This window comes from Pituophis catenifer, unplaced genomic scaffold, assembly GCF_029215685.1.
Source record: "Pituophis catenifer annectens isolate HBS135680 unplaced genomic scaffold, rPitCat1.0.hap2 SCAF_5, whole genome shotgun sequence".
Classification (NCBI taxonomy): domain Eukaryota; kingdom Metazoa; phylum Chordata; class Lepidosauria; order Squamata; family Colubridae; genus Pituophis; species Pituophis catenifer.
In genome coordinates this window covers 17,208,691-17,222,597 of record NW_027256885.1, presented here as the reverse complement: position 1 = coordinate 17,222,597, position 13,907 = coordinate 17,208,691, and the positions used below count along the sequence as shown (strand labels likewise).

The 13,907-nt window shown below is 49.8% G+C and overlaps 1 protein-coding gene across 1 annotated transcript in view; it reads right to left on the bottom strand.

Annotated features, from left to right (window-relative positions):
• Positions 1-13,635, bottom strand: part of CSPG5 (chondroitin sulfate proteoglycan 5) — a 34,604-nt gene extending 20,969 nt beyond the window's left edge. The window contains exons 1-3 of the mRNA XM_070944482.1: positions 13,581-13,635; positions 9,687-10,983; positions 2,590-2,778 (exon numbers count right to left, since the gene is read on the bottom strand). Of these exons, the coding sequence (XP_070800583.1) occupies positions 2,590-2,778; positions 9,687-10,983; positions 13,581-13,635 (1,541 nt within the window). The remainder of the gene's footprint in view (positions 1-2,589; positions 2,779-9,686; positions 10,984-13,580) is intronic.
• Between the last annotated feature and the right edge of the window lie 272 nt (positions 13,636-13,907).

Sequence of the window (13,907 nt, the reverse complement as noted above, 5' to 3'; positions counted from 1 at the left end):
ACTCCTTACGCACAGTCACTCAGGCACTCGTCATTTCCCGCCTGGACAACTGCAATGCTCTCTACATGGGGCTCCCCTTGAGGAGCACCCAGAGGCTCCAACTGGTGCAGAATGCGGCCGCGCGGGGGATTATGGGAGCGAGAGGGCGCTCCCATGTGACACCTCTCCTGCGTGAGCTGCATTGGCTTCCAGTTGTCTTCCGGGTGCACTTCAAGGTGTTGGTTACCACCTTTAAAGCGCTCCATGGCATAGGACCTGGGTATTTGCAGGACCGCCTTCTGCCGCCGATAGCCTCCCACCGACCAGTACGCGCCCACAGAGAGGGACTCCTCAGGGTGCCGTCAGCCAGGCAATGTCGGCTGGCGACCCCCAGGGGGAGGGCCTTCTCTGTGGCAGCTCCTGCCCTCTGGAATGATTTGCCCCCGGAGATACGAAGGATATCGGATCTCTGGGTCTTTTGCTGTGCCCTGAAAACTTTTCTTTTCCATCAAGCAGGGCTGGCGTGAACCCCCTCCCCCTTTTTTAGTCTTTTTAGTTTTTTAGTTTTAAATTGTCATGGGGTTTTAAATTGAATTGTTTTAAATTGGGCCAGTTATATAATTCTTTTAACAATTTTAAATTTTGTATCTGCATGTGTTTTAGCTCTGGCTGTTCACCGCCCTGAGTCCACTAGGAGAAGGGCGGTATACAAATTGAAATAAATAAATATTTTATCAATGATTAGCTGACAGGAGCTAGAAAAAGGGAAATATATGGAAAGGATCAGTGATATAAGGAAGGTATGTTAAATTGGTTAAAAAATATTGTTATTATTATTCATATTATTATAACTAATATTAATGTAATGAATACTGTTGTAAACATTTTGATTATTATTTCCTAAAACTATTTGTACCCAGACAACACACTATTTAATTGAAATTGGAATTTTATATGTTATAAAATAAAACAACTTGGTGGGAAAAAGGTAGACTTGAGAAGCTCAGGGGATGTTGGTGAGAGAGAGTATAGTGGAGAATTGCAGAAGTACAGAGGTGGAAGGGACCTTGGAGGTCTTCTAGTCCAATCCCCTGCTTGAGCAGGAGACCCTATACCATTTCAGACAAATGCTTGTCCAAGCGCTTCTTGAAAGATCTCCAGTGATGGAGCAGCCACCACTTCTGGTGGCTAGCCGTTCCACTGCTTAATTGTCCTCGCGCCTTAGTTCCAGGCTGCTTCTTTCCTTGATGAGTTGCCATCTGTTCCTTCTTATCCTGCCTTCGGGTGCTTTGGAGAACAGGTTGACCCAGTCTTCTATGGGGCAGGCCCTCAAATTTTGGAAGATGCTATCATGTCCCCCCGGTCCTTCTCTTCACTAGACTAGACAGATCCAATTCCTGCAACCATTCTTCATGTTTCTCTGGGCACAACGTAAGGTTACAACGGGTAGCTCTTGGCCAGAGTAACATTTGCCTGCCACCTCCAAACCCTTAAGAGAGGGGGTGGTCTTGTTGATATCAGACAACAGGACCTCTTCAAACATGGTAGCGCACAGTGACTTTGGGCCTGTCGCTCTCTCTCTCTGAGGCCAACCCACCTCACAGGGTTGTTGTGGTGAGGAAAATAGGAGGAGGAGGAGGGATGTTCATCACTTTGAGTCACTGATGGAAGAAGGGAAGGAGGAGATGGAGGGAGGAAGGTGGGAAGGAAGGAAGGGAGATGGGGGAGGGAAGAAGGAAAGGGAGGCAGGAAGGAGAGGGAGGGAGAGAGGTAGGAGAGAGAGGGTAGGAGGAAGGTGGAAAGGAAGGAAAGAAGGAAGGAGATGGGAGGAAGAAAGAAGGGAAGCAGGAAAGGGAGGGAGCAAGGGAGGGAGGGAGGGAGGTGGGAAGGAAGGAAGGAAAGGGAGGGAGGGAGGAGGGAAGGAGAGAGAGGGAAAGAGGGAGGAATGAAAGGGATGAATGGAGGGAGGGAGGAAGAAGAGGGAAGGAGGAAGGAAAGAAGGGAGGGGGAGGGAGGGAAGGAAGGGGTGAGGGAGAGAAAAAGAAAGGAAAGAGAAAAGGAAGGAAAAAAGGAAGGAAGAGGAGAGAGGGAGGGAGAGAAGGAAGGAAGGAAGGGGCAAGGCAGAGGAAGGAAGGAAGGAAACAGGAAAGAAAGGGAAAGGAGGGAGGGAGAGAAGGAAAGAAGGAAGGAAGAGGAGAGAGGAAGAGAGGAGAGGGATGGAGGGAGTAAGGAGAGGGAGGGTGCAAGGGAGCAGGGGAGGGAGGAAGGAAGGAGAGGGAGGAGAGAGAGGGGGAGGAAGGAAAAACTGTGGGAAGGAAGGATGGAGATGGGAGGAAGAAAGAAGGGAGGAAGGAAAGGGAGGGAGGAAGGTGGAAAGGAAGTAAGGAAGGAAAGGAGAGGGAGGAAGGAAGGGAGGAGAGGAAGAAATGAAAGAGGAAAGGAAGGAAAAGGAGGAAGGGAGGAAGGGAAGGAAAGAAGGAAGGAAAGGAGGGAGGGAGAGAGAGAGGGAGGAAAGAAGAGGAGGGAGAAAGAAGAGGAGGGAGGAAGGAAGGGTTATATCCAAGAGGGGGCACTTTTGGGGGGGAGGGGCAGACCCTCCCTCCCACTCACTTGCTCTTCCGCAGCTTGAGGTTTTCGGTCTTGAGCAGGTAGAGCTTCTTGGCGAAGAAGACGGTCATCATGAAGAGGAGCAGGACCACCAGGGCGGCCGAGCCCACCACCACGCACATCACCTGGAAGTCGGTCACGATGGATTCGCAGCGTGGCCCCTTGTGCCAGATGTAGTCCTGGGTGTTGCACCTAAGGGGAGAAGGACCGGCAAAGGTTTGGACTGATCTCGTGCAATCCCCCATCCCGGCTCTTTCTCTCTCTCGGCTTAGGGATGCAAATAAAGACTCCCTGGAAGGAGGAAGTCTATTTTAAGGACAGAAGCTGGGGACGGATTGGATTGGCTCGCATGCAAGAAAATGTGATTCCCCCTCCCCCCCCATGCAAAATTCACATCTGGAGGAGAATGGCAGCGCCGTTTGCAATTAAATTCAATGAAAACTTTTTAAAAAAAATATATGAAAAATTATGAAAAAATGAAACGTAAATAATAAAAAATAAAAATAAAAATTTTAAAATAAATTAAAAAATCAACAAAAAATTAAAAATTTAAAATAATTTAATTTAATTTAAATTATTTAAATTCAACTAAATTCAATTAAACAAACTAAATTAAATTAAATTAATTAAATTAATTAAATTAATTAAATTAAATTAAATTAAATTAAATTAAATTAAATTAAATTAAATTAAATTAAATTAAATTAAATTAAATTAAATTATTAGGTACTTTTGTGAGCTATGTGAAAGGTTTCAGCATTACATAAAGTGGAAATGTCGCTACAGGTAGTCCTTTATTTACGACCGCCACTGAGCCCAACATTTCCATTGCTAAGCGAGACAGCGATGAAAGGGATTTTGCCCTGTTTTACTACCTTTCCGGCCACTGTTGTTAAGTGAATCACTGCCTGTCAGCCTCCACCTTTACTGCTTTGGCTGCCATGGTAACGGGGGGAGGGGGAGCTAGCATGGGGGGGGAGCGTGCTGGAGAGAGAAACGAAAGTGATACTTAAGCTACTGGGCTGCATCTTTGAAGCTGCTGTCGGGTCAACGGTCATGGCATTCCTGATTTGATGATGCTGCCAGACGTGTGCTCCCACCTGACCTCTGGGAGACCCTTGGATTGGATGATTTACGATGGACAGTGGGAGGGAATGCTTTCTATCCGTAATTTTTGCACTTTTGCCTCAGATTCTGCTTTTCCTTGGTTGCGATCACTTCATTTTCCAGTAAAAGTACCTTTCTCTATAAAACAATGGAGTTGGGGTCATTCTTTCTTGGACTTTGAAGGAAGCATACCTGACACTGCCATTGTTAAGTGAGTCACATGGTGGTTAAGCGAATCGTGCTTCCACATTGACTTTGTTGGTCAGGTGGTCTCTAAAGGGGATCGCGTGATCCCCGGAACACTGCAACCATCATAAATATGAGTCAGTTGCCAAGCGTCTTAGTTTGGATCACATGACCATGGGAATGCCGCAATGGTCATAAGTGAGAAAAACAAGTCACTTTTTTCAGTGCCGTCGTAACTTTGAAGGGTCACTTAGTGAATGGTTGTAAGTTGAGGACTAGTGTACTAGACATTCCTGATTTTTTGCTTCATTTAGTGACCGTTAGAAGTTATGACAGCACTGAAAAAAGTGACTTCGGCCCGTTGTTCAGACTTAAGACCGTTGCTGTGTCCCCGCGTTCACGCGATCAAAACGCATGTGGCAATGTACTCATATTTATGAGTCATGCGGTCCCCTTCTGCGACCTTCCAACCAGCAGTCAATGCAGAAGCCCGATTCACTGAATGACCACTTACTAACTTCAGCACTGCAGTGATTCACTTAAGAACGGTGTGACCAACTTAACAACGGCAGGGATTCTCTTAAACACAGTGGGCAGAAAGGTCGTTAAACAGAATCAGAACTCACTTAACAATCGTCGTGTTTAGCAAGAGAAATTTTGGGCTCTGTGGCAATCGCAAGTCTGAGGATTAATTCTATTATGCTCAGGAGACCGATGGAAAAAGACGGATCTTAAATTCATATTATTATAATTATAATATTCATCCTGATATTTTAGATCTATATATTTCCTTTTTATAACTTGTTATATAGGATGGCATTAGGCCCGTTGTTATATGGGTAGTCCTCGATTTACAACCACCACTGAGCCCAAAATTTTGCTCATTAAGTGAGACATTTGTTACGTCTTGAGTTTTGCCCCCTTCAAACGACCTCTCTGGCCGCTGTTAAGTGAATCATGGCAGTGGTGAAGCGAGCAACCTGGTCTTTAAGTGAATCGGGCTTTCCCATTGACTTGGCTAGTCTGACGGTCACAAAAGGGGATTGTATGACTCTGGCACCGTCATAAGTAGAAGTCTGAACTCTGATCACCTGATCGCGGGGTGTGAAAAACGGCCATATGTCACGTTTTTCAGTGCTGCTGAAACTCGGAACGGTCACTAAACAGACTGTCATAAATCGAGGACTTCCTGTGTAGGGTCTCCTGCTTGAGCAAGGGGTTGGACTAGAAGATCTCCAAGGTCCCGTCCAACCCTATGAGTCTATGTATCTTCCATCTTGGCTAAAGCTACTTGGAACCTATGGAACTCCCCGCCACTAGATCTCTGCAAAATCCACATCTCTGCAAAATCCACCACGATATGGTGTTCAACCGGCCCACCCAACCTCAACAGACTACAAAGTTCATTATCCCTGGCTTCAGGATCTCCCCATGGGATCCGGGGAGCTGGGTTCTATTTCTGACCGTGGTTTATGACCTCCCGGCTGGACTTCCAAGTGGATTAACGGCTTGGGACGGCTTTGACCTAACTCTGGCAGAGCGGGAGGCCAGAGGACTCCAAATACCATCTGCCTGCTTCTGGGAGAAAGGAGGGGGGTCTTCCCCATCTGCGGAATTCAGGGTAGGGGGTCTGCACAGAGAATGGCCTCCATGCACGGAGCTTGGAACATAGTCCTCGAGTTATGACTGTTCATTTAGTAACCATTCGACGCTACCACGGCACTGAAAGAAGCAACATAGTTTGTTTTACCCTTACGACTGTCACGGCCTCCCCATGATCCTAATTCAGACGTAAGGCGACCAACTTGTACTTATGACAGTCGCAGCGTCCCGAGGGGGGTCACATGATCCGCTTTTGCAATGAAGCCAAGTCCAGGGAGAAGCCCGATTTGCTTAATTTTAATTTTTAATCATTGTTGTGTCTTGTGTTTTTAAATTGGCTGTACACCGCCCTGAGTCCTTCGGGAGAAGGGCGGTATAGAAATAAAATTATTATTATTATTATTATTATTATTATTATTATTATTATTATTATTATTATTATTATTATTATTAACAACCGGGCGACCGACTTATCCACCGCAGCGATTCACTTAACAACCAGGTGTGAAACGGGGCACAACTCCCTTAGTGAACGTCTCACTTAACAATGGAAATTGGATGGTGGTCGTAAGTCGAGGACTACCTGTCTCAACTTTAGATTTGGGGTGTGGGCACCCTCGTAAAGGTCGTCCGACTGGGAAAACTTACCCATCTCGCTTAGCGACATAAACGTTGTGCTCAACTTTGGTCATAAATCGGACTACCTGCCTTACGACACCCCCATTCCTCCCTGCCCCCCCCCCTTTGGGAATCAGTGGAAGCACCAAGCAGCCATGTTAGGCCCAGAATAAAGTTTTTGGGGAAGGGGCATTTTTCAAGAGTCTGGGGTCTGAGTCGGCAGAATTGGGATGGGGGATTGGTCAGTGGGGGGACGACAAGGTCAAAGGTGACTCCCTCCCCTTTCAAGGCAAAGATGGGGGTGGGGAGAAAAGGGTCTCTTGGCTTCACACACCCCTCCCCCCCGGTGTGTGAGATACTCAGAGGCCCTGTTTTGAGTCTGGGGGCAGCTGAGAGGTGGTGGGGGGGTCTCGCTGCTTTCCCACGGGGGGGTCAAGAGCCTCTGAAATGGCCACCGCCATCTTGGTTCCCAGCCTCAGATTCGAGAGCCAGAATTTTCAGAGTGGAGGGGGCTGTCGAAGGACACACACCCTTTGGTCGCAAAAGAGGGGGAAGAGAGGAGGGGTGGGATTCCCTCTGGGGAAAGAGGGAAGGGGTCTCTCATCCTTGCCCAGCCAGGGAGGGTCTCAAGAGGGAGGGGAGTCTTTAAATATCCCCCCACCCAGTGGTGGGTTCCTCCCGGTTCGGCCCGGTTCCCCCGAGCCAGTAGCGGTGACGATATGACATCACCGAACCGTTTCTGCCCCCCCTGCTATTCTTACCTTTTATTTGGCCCCACCCCCAATCTATTGCTGCCTCCTGAGTCCCAGCTGATTGGCTAGAGGGGAAAAAACTGTTTAAACTCTTGCCGCGGGGCTTCAAAGGGCCGCCCTACAGCTGATCAGTGTTAAAAGCAAACAAATGAGTAGACCAGTGGTTCCCAAAGTGGGCGGTACCACCCCCTGGGGGGCGGTGGGACGCCTTAGGGGGGCAGTAAGAGGCAAGGGGGGCAGCAGGGGGGTGCTAGAGGCTGGCCTAACAAATCCTTTTAAATGATTTTAAATTCGTTTGTCTTTTTAAATTGTGGGCCAAATTGAGATATTTCCTTTTAATCTGTTCTTAATCTATGTATTATGTATTATGTATTTATGTGTTTTTACTTGGCTGTACACCGCCCTGAGTCCCTAGGGAGAAGGGCGGTATATAAATCTGAAGTAAAATAAAAATAAAAATAAAAAGGGGGCGGCAGGGGGCGCTAAGTGGCAAGGAGGGTGGCCCCCACCCTTTGGCCTGTGCAGTTACCTCCTTGCAAGCAAACAGCAAGAAAAAACAACTCCTTTCAGCTTCAGCATAGGCTAATTAGCCCGTTGATTAGATCAGCCTCCCGACTCTCAGCTGATTTGCTCTCAGCTGTTTTGTGCAGGGCTCTGCTGCTTGCTGCAAAGAGCTAAATTGCTGGAGCAGATTTTTTTTTCTCCTTGTGCAAATCAATCTGAAAATGAAACTGAAAGTAAAGCAGGCTGTTGGCTTTGCTGTTTGCTGCAACGTTGGAAAATTAGGCAGAGGCAGATTTCTTTTCTTTTTCCTCACCAAAAAAGGTAGGTGCAAACAATGGGAAATTTAGGGCAAAAGAGGAGAGTTCAAGATTTTAAAACACAAAAGAAAAAAATCTCTATTTAACTAGGGAATTGTAATAATTGAGATACTATTAATTGTATATTGTGTTGAAAGCAGAAATGGTTAAGTTGTGGTTTGGAGGAATATATGGGGAAATTATTTGGTTTATTATTATTGGTAAATATAATTAATTGATTTGTAAGAAATTGGATTGCATGGAAATAATTGGAATATTCATGTTCATATTGATTAATATACAAAAAAGATAGTTATATAACTAATTGATTTATATTAAAATGTTGAATTTGTATTAAACAACTAATATTACATAATTAACCAATGTGAGGATGGATATAAAAATAGATGACAATGCGAAGGGGTATAATATAGAATAGAAGGGAAAAAGTGAATTTGATTAAGATTAGAGATGAGGATGAAGGGTAATATTGTTTTTTTAAAAAAATAGATGAGGAATAAATATGGCAAAAAGGAAATATAGAAATTGTAAATTTAATTGAAATGACTAAACACTGTTTAAATTTGTGAACCGGCCAAATACTCTGTTCAAAGAAAATACGTTGTATGTTTGTATGTGTGTTTCTAATTATTGCTATTTATTGCTATTTGGTCTCTTTTATTCTTTAAAGTTTAACAATTCATCCTTTATCTTAATATTTGTTTGGGGTTGCCTTTCTTCCATTTCATCTTTTTTATTGTACAGCAATCTTTCTCCTCAAACCTACCACCTCTCTCTTTTCTTTCCTTCTTACTTTCTCTTCCCCCCCCCTTCTTCTCCCTACTTCCTCTTCCTTTCTCCTTCTCCTCCTCTCTTCCTCCCTCTCTTGTCCTCACTCCTACTCTAATTTCCCTTCCCTCCCTTCCTCCCTTCTCTTCCTTCCCTCTCTCTCCTTCCTTCTTCCATCTCTCTTCTCCTTCCTTCATCCCTCTCTATTGCTGTATTCATTTTCAATTTTATATTTTCAACTATGGAGTCCAGGCAACCCCGGTCTTTCTTTCATTTATCAAGTATATTTCTCAAACTTTCCCCTGATCTTTTTAATTATTAGCAGTATATTTCATCTTATTCCATTTTTTCTATTGAACCCATGAGAGAGAGAGAGAGAGAAAGAGAGGAATGGTCTAGGTCTCCTGCTTGACCAGAGGGTCTCATTCTCTCTTTCTTTCTGTCTTACTCTCTCCCTCTCTCCTCTCTCCCTCATTCACTTTTCTCTTTCTGTTTTTCTCTCTTCTCTCTCTCCTCTATTTCTCCTTCTGTTTTTATCTCACTCTCCTTATCTCTCTCCTCTATCATTCCTTCTGTCTCTTTCTTTTTCTCTTTTTTCTCTCCTCTTTCCTCTTTCTCTCACTTTTTCTTTCTCCTTCTCTCCTCCTTCTTTTTATTTCTCCCTCTCTGCTTCTCACTCTCCTTACAGTTCTTTCTCTCCCCCTCTCTCATTCTCTCTCTCTCACTCTCATTCTGTCTTCCTCTTCCTCTTATTCTCTCTCTTTCTCATTCTCTTTCGTTCGCTGTTTCTCTCTCTTGTTCTTTCTTTCTCTCTCTCCTTCTCTCTCCCCCCATCTCTTTTTCTCACTCTCTCTGCTGGGTGGGTGGGTGGGAGGCGACGTCCCCACTGTTTTCTGGATTCCATCTTCTCAGGAGCCAAACACGTGGAGAATGTACATGTATTAAATGGGAGGGGGGGCATATCAGAAGCCAGAGTGGGAAATTCTCCCCTTTCTACGATAGGCTTTCTCCGAAAGTGGAAAATTAGTTCTCAATCCCCCCTCCCCCGAGGGCCGAAATCTCCTTTTCACATCCACGGCACGTGTCTGCACACATTCAACCCAGCCTGAAGTTGAAAAGACACCCCACTTAGCTTCTCCGGCTTGAAGTAAGGGGGGTGTCTCTGTGTCAATCCCCCCAAATCTTCCCCTTTGGAAATTGGGCAGCCCAAAGAGACCCCTGCCCCCTTTCCAGCCCCCCAACTTACCTGCAGAAGGCGCCCAGGTTCTCCACTAGGTAACACTGCCCCCCATTGTGGCAGTAACTTGGGAAGGTGTCGCAAACCGACTTGCAGGTCGCATTGTGTTGGGTGTGGCCGCTGTGGCAATCGGTGCCATTCTCCAGGATGCCGATTTCCCGGGCCAGATCCCCCGAAACCGGTCCGGAGACGGTTTGTCCTCCCGAAATGACAAAAGTCTGCAAAGGGGGAAGGAGAAAGCGGCGGGCGGTGGGCTCTGAGCTGGGGAGTTTGCTATGGATTTTGGGGGGCGTGGGGGCCCAGGAGTCCTTCCCCTTCTCCTCTTCCTCCGCGGCCCCTGCCTCTTCCACCTCCTCTTCCTCTTCTTCCAGTTCCTCTTCCTCGTCGCCGTCGGTGTAAAAGGAGGTCGTGGGGTAAAAATCCGACTCGTCAAAAGGGCTGAACTCGTCATAAAGGTCACGGAAGGGCCACGAGACCCCTTTGTCCACGGGGGGCTTCGTCTTGGTGGTGCCCATGCTGGGCCCACGTAAGGACCCCCCATCGAATAGGTAGTAATCAATGATCTCCGAGGCCAGCGGGTTGGAGGCAGGGGTATGCGTGGATTTGACGGCGGGGGGCGCCACAGAGTGGAGGGTCTCCAGGTTCGGGGTGCGGCTGGAGGGCTCTTCCTTCGGGCCCGGGATGCCCCTGGCTCCTTGCGGGGTGTCGGCCTCTTGGGGGTCATGTGTGGATTGCGTGGGGTCGAGCAGCAGGTCCCTCTTGGGGGCACGACTGAGTGGGTCAAAATCATGCGGGGGAAGCGCCGTGGCCCACCCAGGATTCGGGGGTGTCTTCGCATGGGGGTCTCCGCTGCCCACGTCTTCTTGGCTGCCCGGCCCGGCTTTGCCATGGTCAAAAAGATGCCAGGTGCCATCTTCTGCCCAACCCAGAGGTGCCACGCGTGGGGTGGCTGAGGAGGCTTCTGTGCCAGGTTCTGTGTGCAAATCATTCCCCACCATCTCCCGCGCTGTCCGCCAGGAGCAGCTGGGACAGAGATCTGGCCAGGTTTTGGGCTCCCACGCAGGTTGCCGGGGACGTGTGGGGGGCAGAGCGTGGGGCACCAGCGGGGACTCCTTGGCCAAGGCCAGTTGCAGAGACAATGCCTGGCCTGTGGAGATGCTGTCCCCAGACCTGGAGGTCTCTTCAGGGGAAGACGGATGCTCTTTCGCGGGGGGGTGGCTGCTGATAAGGGAGGGGGCTTGGCTGCTCCTCAAGAGGGGTCCTGGGACTTTGGGGTCACCCGGGAAACTTGGATGGGTATCGGAGGCTGCAAGGAAGGAAAGCAGACACGTCGGAAGGTGGCACTTAGGGGGTCTTTCTCTGGCTGCCCCCCCCTCCCCATGACAGCTCTAAGACCCCCCCCCTTCGATTACGCACACATGCCTCCGTGGGAGAGGTGAGTGGAAACCCCAAGGGGCTTTTCCCAAGGAGAGGGGAGGGGGAAAATATACACCTTTTTTCTCCCACACCCCTCCGTGCTACTGTGCCTCACGTGACAAAAATAGCAGCAGTTCCCACACAGCCTGATTCATCCTTGGGATCCTCTTGCCTCCTTTGGAGCCGTAGTAAAGGGAGATTAATTCCCAGGAGGTGTGGCCTGGAGGGAGGGAGGAAGGAAGGAAGGAAAGGAGGGAGCAAAGGAAGGAAAAGAGGGAGGGTGGGAGAAATTGAAGGGAGGGAGGGAGGAAAGGAAGGAGGGAGGAAAAAAGGAGGGAAGGAAGAAAAGGAGGGAGGGAGTGAGAAGGAAGGGAGGGAGGGAGGGAGGGAAGGAAAAGAAGGATGGAGGGGGAAATTGGAGGAAGAAAGGGAGAGAGGGAGGGAGGGAAGGAATGAAGGAGGGATGGAGGAAAGAATATGGAAGAGAGGACAGGGAAGGGATGAAGGAGGGTGGGGTGAGGATGGAAGATGAGAGGGAGGGAAGGAGGGAAGGTGAGTGGGAGGAAGGAAGGGAGGGAGGAGGGATGTAGGGAAACAATGGAAGAGAGGACAGGGAAGGGTGGAAGGAGGGAGGCAGGGAAAGAAGGAAGCTGAGAGGGAGGGAGGGTGGGAAGAAGGAAAGGAGGGATGGATGCAGTGGTGAAATCCAAATTTTTTTACTACCAGTTCTGTGGGCGTGATTTGGTGGGCGTGGCAGGGGAAGGATACTGCAAAATCTCCATTCCCACCCCACTCCAGGGGAAGGATACTGCAAAATCTCCTTTCCCACCCCACTCTGGGGCCAGCCAGAGGTGGTATTTGCCGGTTGTCCAAACTACTCAAAATTTCTGCTACCGGTTCTCCGAACTGCTCAAAATTTCCCCTACCGGTTCTCCAGAACCTGTCAGAACCTGCTGGATTTCACCCCTGGATGGATGGAAGAAAATGGAAGAGAGGACAGGGAAGGGTGGAAGGAGGGAGGGAAAATGAAGGAGGAAGGAAGGAAGGAAAGGGAAGGAAGGAAAAGAAGAGAGAAGGAAGAAGAGAGGAAGGGAGGAAGGAGAGATGGAGGGAGGAAAATGGAAAAGGAGAGAGGGAAGGGATGAAGGAGGGAAGGGATGAAGGAGGGAAGGAGGAAGGGAGATGGGGAGAAAAGGAAGTAGGGATAGAAGGAGGGAAGAAGTAGAGGAGGGAGAGAGGCAGGGAAGAAGGAAGAGGAGGAGGGAGGGAAGGAGAGAGGAAGGAAAATGAAAGAGAAGGAAAGAAAGGAGGGAGGGAGGAAGAAGGGAAGAGGAAAGATAGGGAAGCAAGGAAGGAGGGAAAAGGTAGGAGGGAGGGAGAGAAGGAGGAAAAAAGAGGAAGGAGGGGAAGGAAAAGAAATGGAAGGAGGAGAGGGGAGGAAGGACGAAAAAACGAAGGAAGGAAAAAAAGATGGAGGAAGGAAGGGGCTTGCAGTGAGGGAGGGGCACAACTGCGGAACCCCTCCCCCCATTTTGAGGGATCTCTCCCCCCTTCTCCCAGAAAGACCCATCCGGGGGTTCTTTTCACCTGCTTTGGGGGAGGGGGGTCGCAACCAAGCCTCTCCCCTGCCGCCAAATACAGGCCTCCCTCCCCACTTTGCAAAGACCCTCCCAGAATTCCGACCCCCCCCCCCCCCAAAAAAAGAAGGAAAGAGGTGGGTGTGGGTGTAGGGCGGGGCGGGTGGATTTTCTGCACATGGTCAGGAACCCATAAACCATTCCTGGCGATGCCGCCCTCCGTCCCCCTCCCCCTCTTGTTCCCTTCCTCTAATTCTAATCCCCCTCCCCTTCGTGAAATGATGGCCAGCTTGTATTAAAAACCGGGCGCCTTCGGCTGTCCTAGCTGGGGATGTTGGGCTTTGTAGCCCGGTCCGTTTGAGAAATAGTGGGCTGGGGAGGTGGGGGGAGGAGAGAGCAGGACCCCTCCCCTTCTTGGCTTCGACGGCCGCCCCACCCCGGGGAACCCATGCCTTTCCACGCGAAAGGGACCCCAATCGCAGCCTCCCTCTGAAAGACGCTGATTGACAGCTGGGGAGTGGGGGGACCCCCCCTTTTCTCCGCCCCCGCCCCTAAATCTAGAGAACACCGAGATTTCCGCAGCCGCCCCCTCCCCTCTCCAGTCCCCACGATTTGAATTGGATTGGTGGGGGGGGGGCGTGCTGCGATTTTAGCACGACCCCCTCCCCGCATCTCTTCCAAGGATGCTCTGTGTGGATTTGGGGGACACGTGTCAGGGGTGACACCAAAACGCCCCCCTTCGTCTCCCCATTTCTCTTCCCCCCCCCCCAAATCCGAGCGGGAAGGAGCCCAGAAAGACCCTTGCCCATCTCTTTGGCCGGCTTTATCCAATGTAGGGAAGGGTCTGAGGAGCTCGGAGGGAACCCCCCACAGATTCTCGCGACCCCCCTCCTCTTCCAGGCCTACCTACCCGCCAGCAGCAACGCCAGGAGGGCCAGTCGTGGGGCGGGGGAGGGCGCCCCCATCCTCCCCGCGGGGCTCTGGGCTCGCCCGCCGGACTGACCGCGCCCCCTGCCTCCCCTCCGCGATCAGCGCTCCGCCGCCGCCGCCCCGCCGCTGCTCCGCCGCCCCATCATCTTCGGCCGCCTCGCCTCCAGCACCAACGCCGAGTGGCCAGCCGCCTCCTGAACGTGGGGGGGAGCCGGAGGGGGGAGAGGAGGAGGGGAGGGGAGGGGGCGGCGCTTGGGGAGGGGGAGTAAGAGTAGAAAGGAGGGGGAGAGAGAGCGCGACCCCCGCA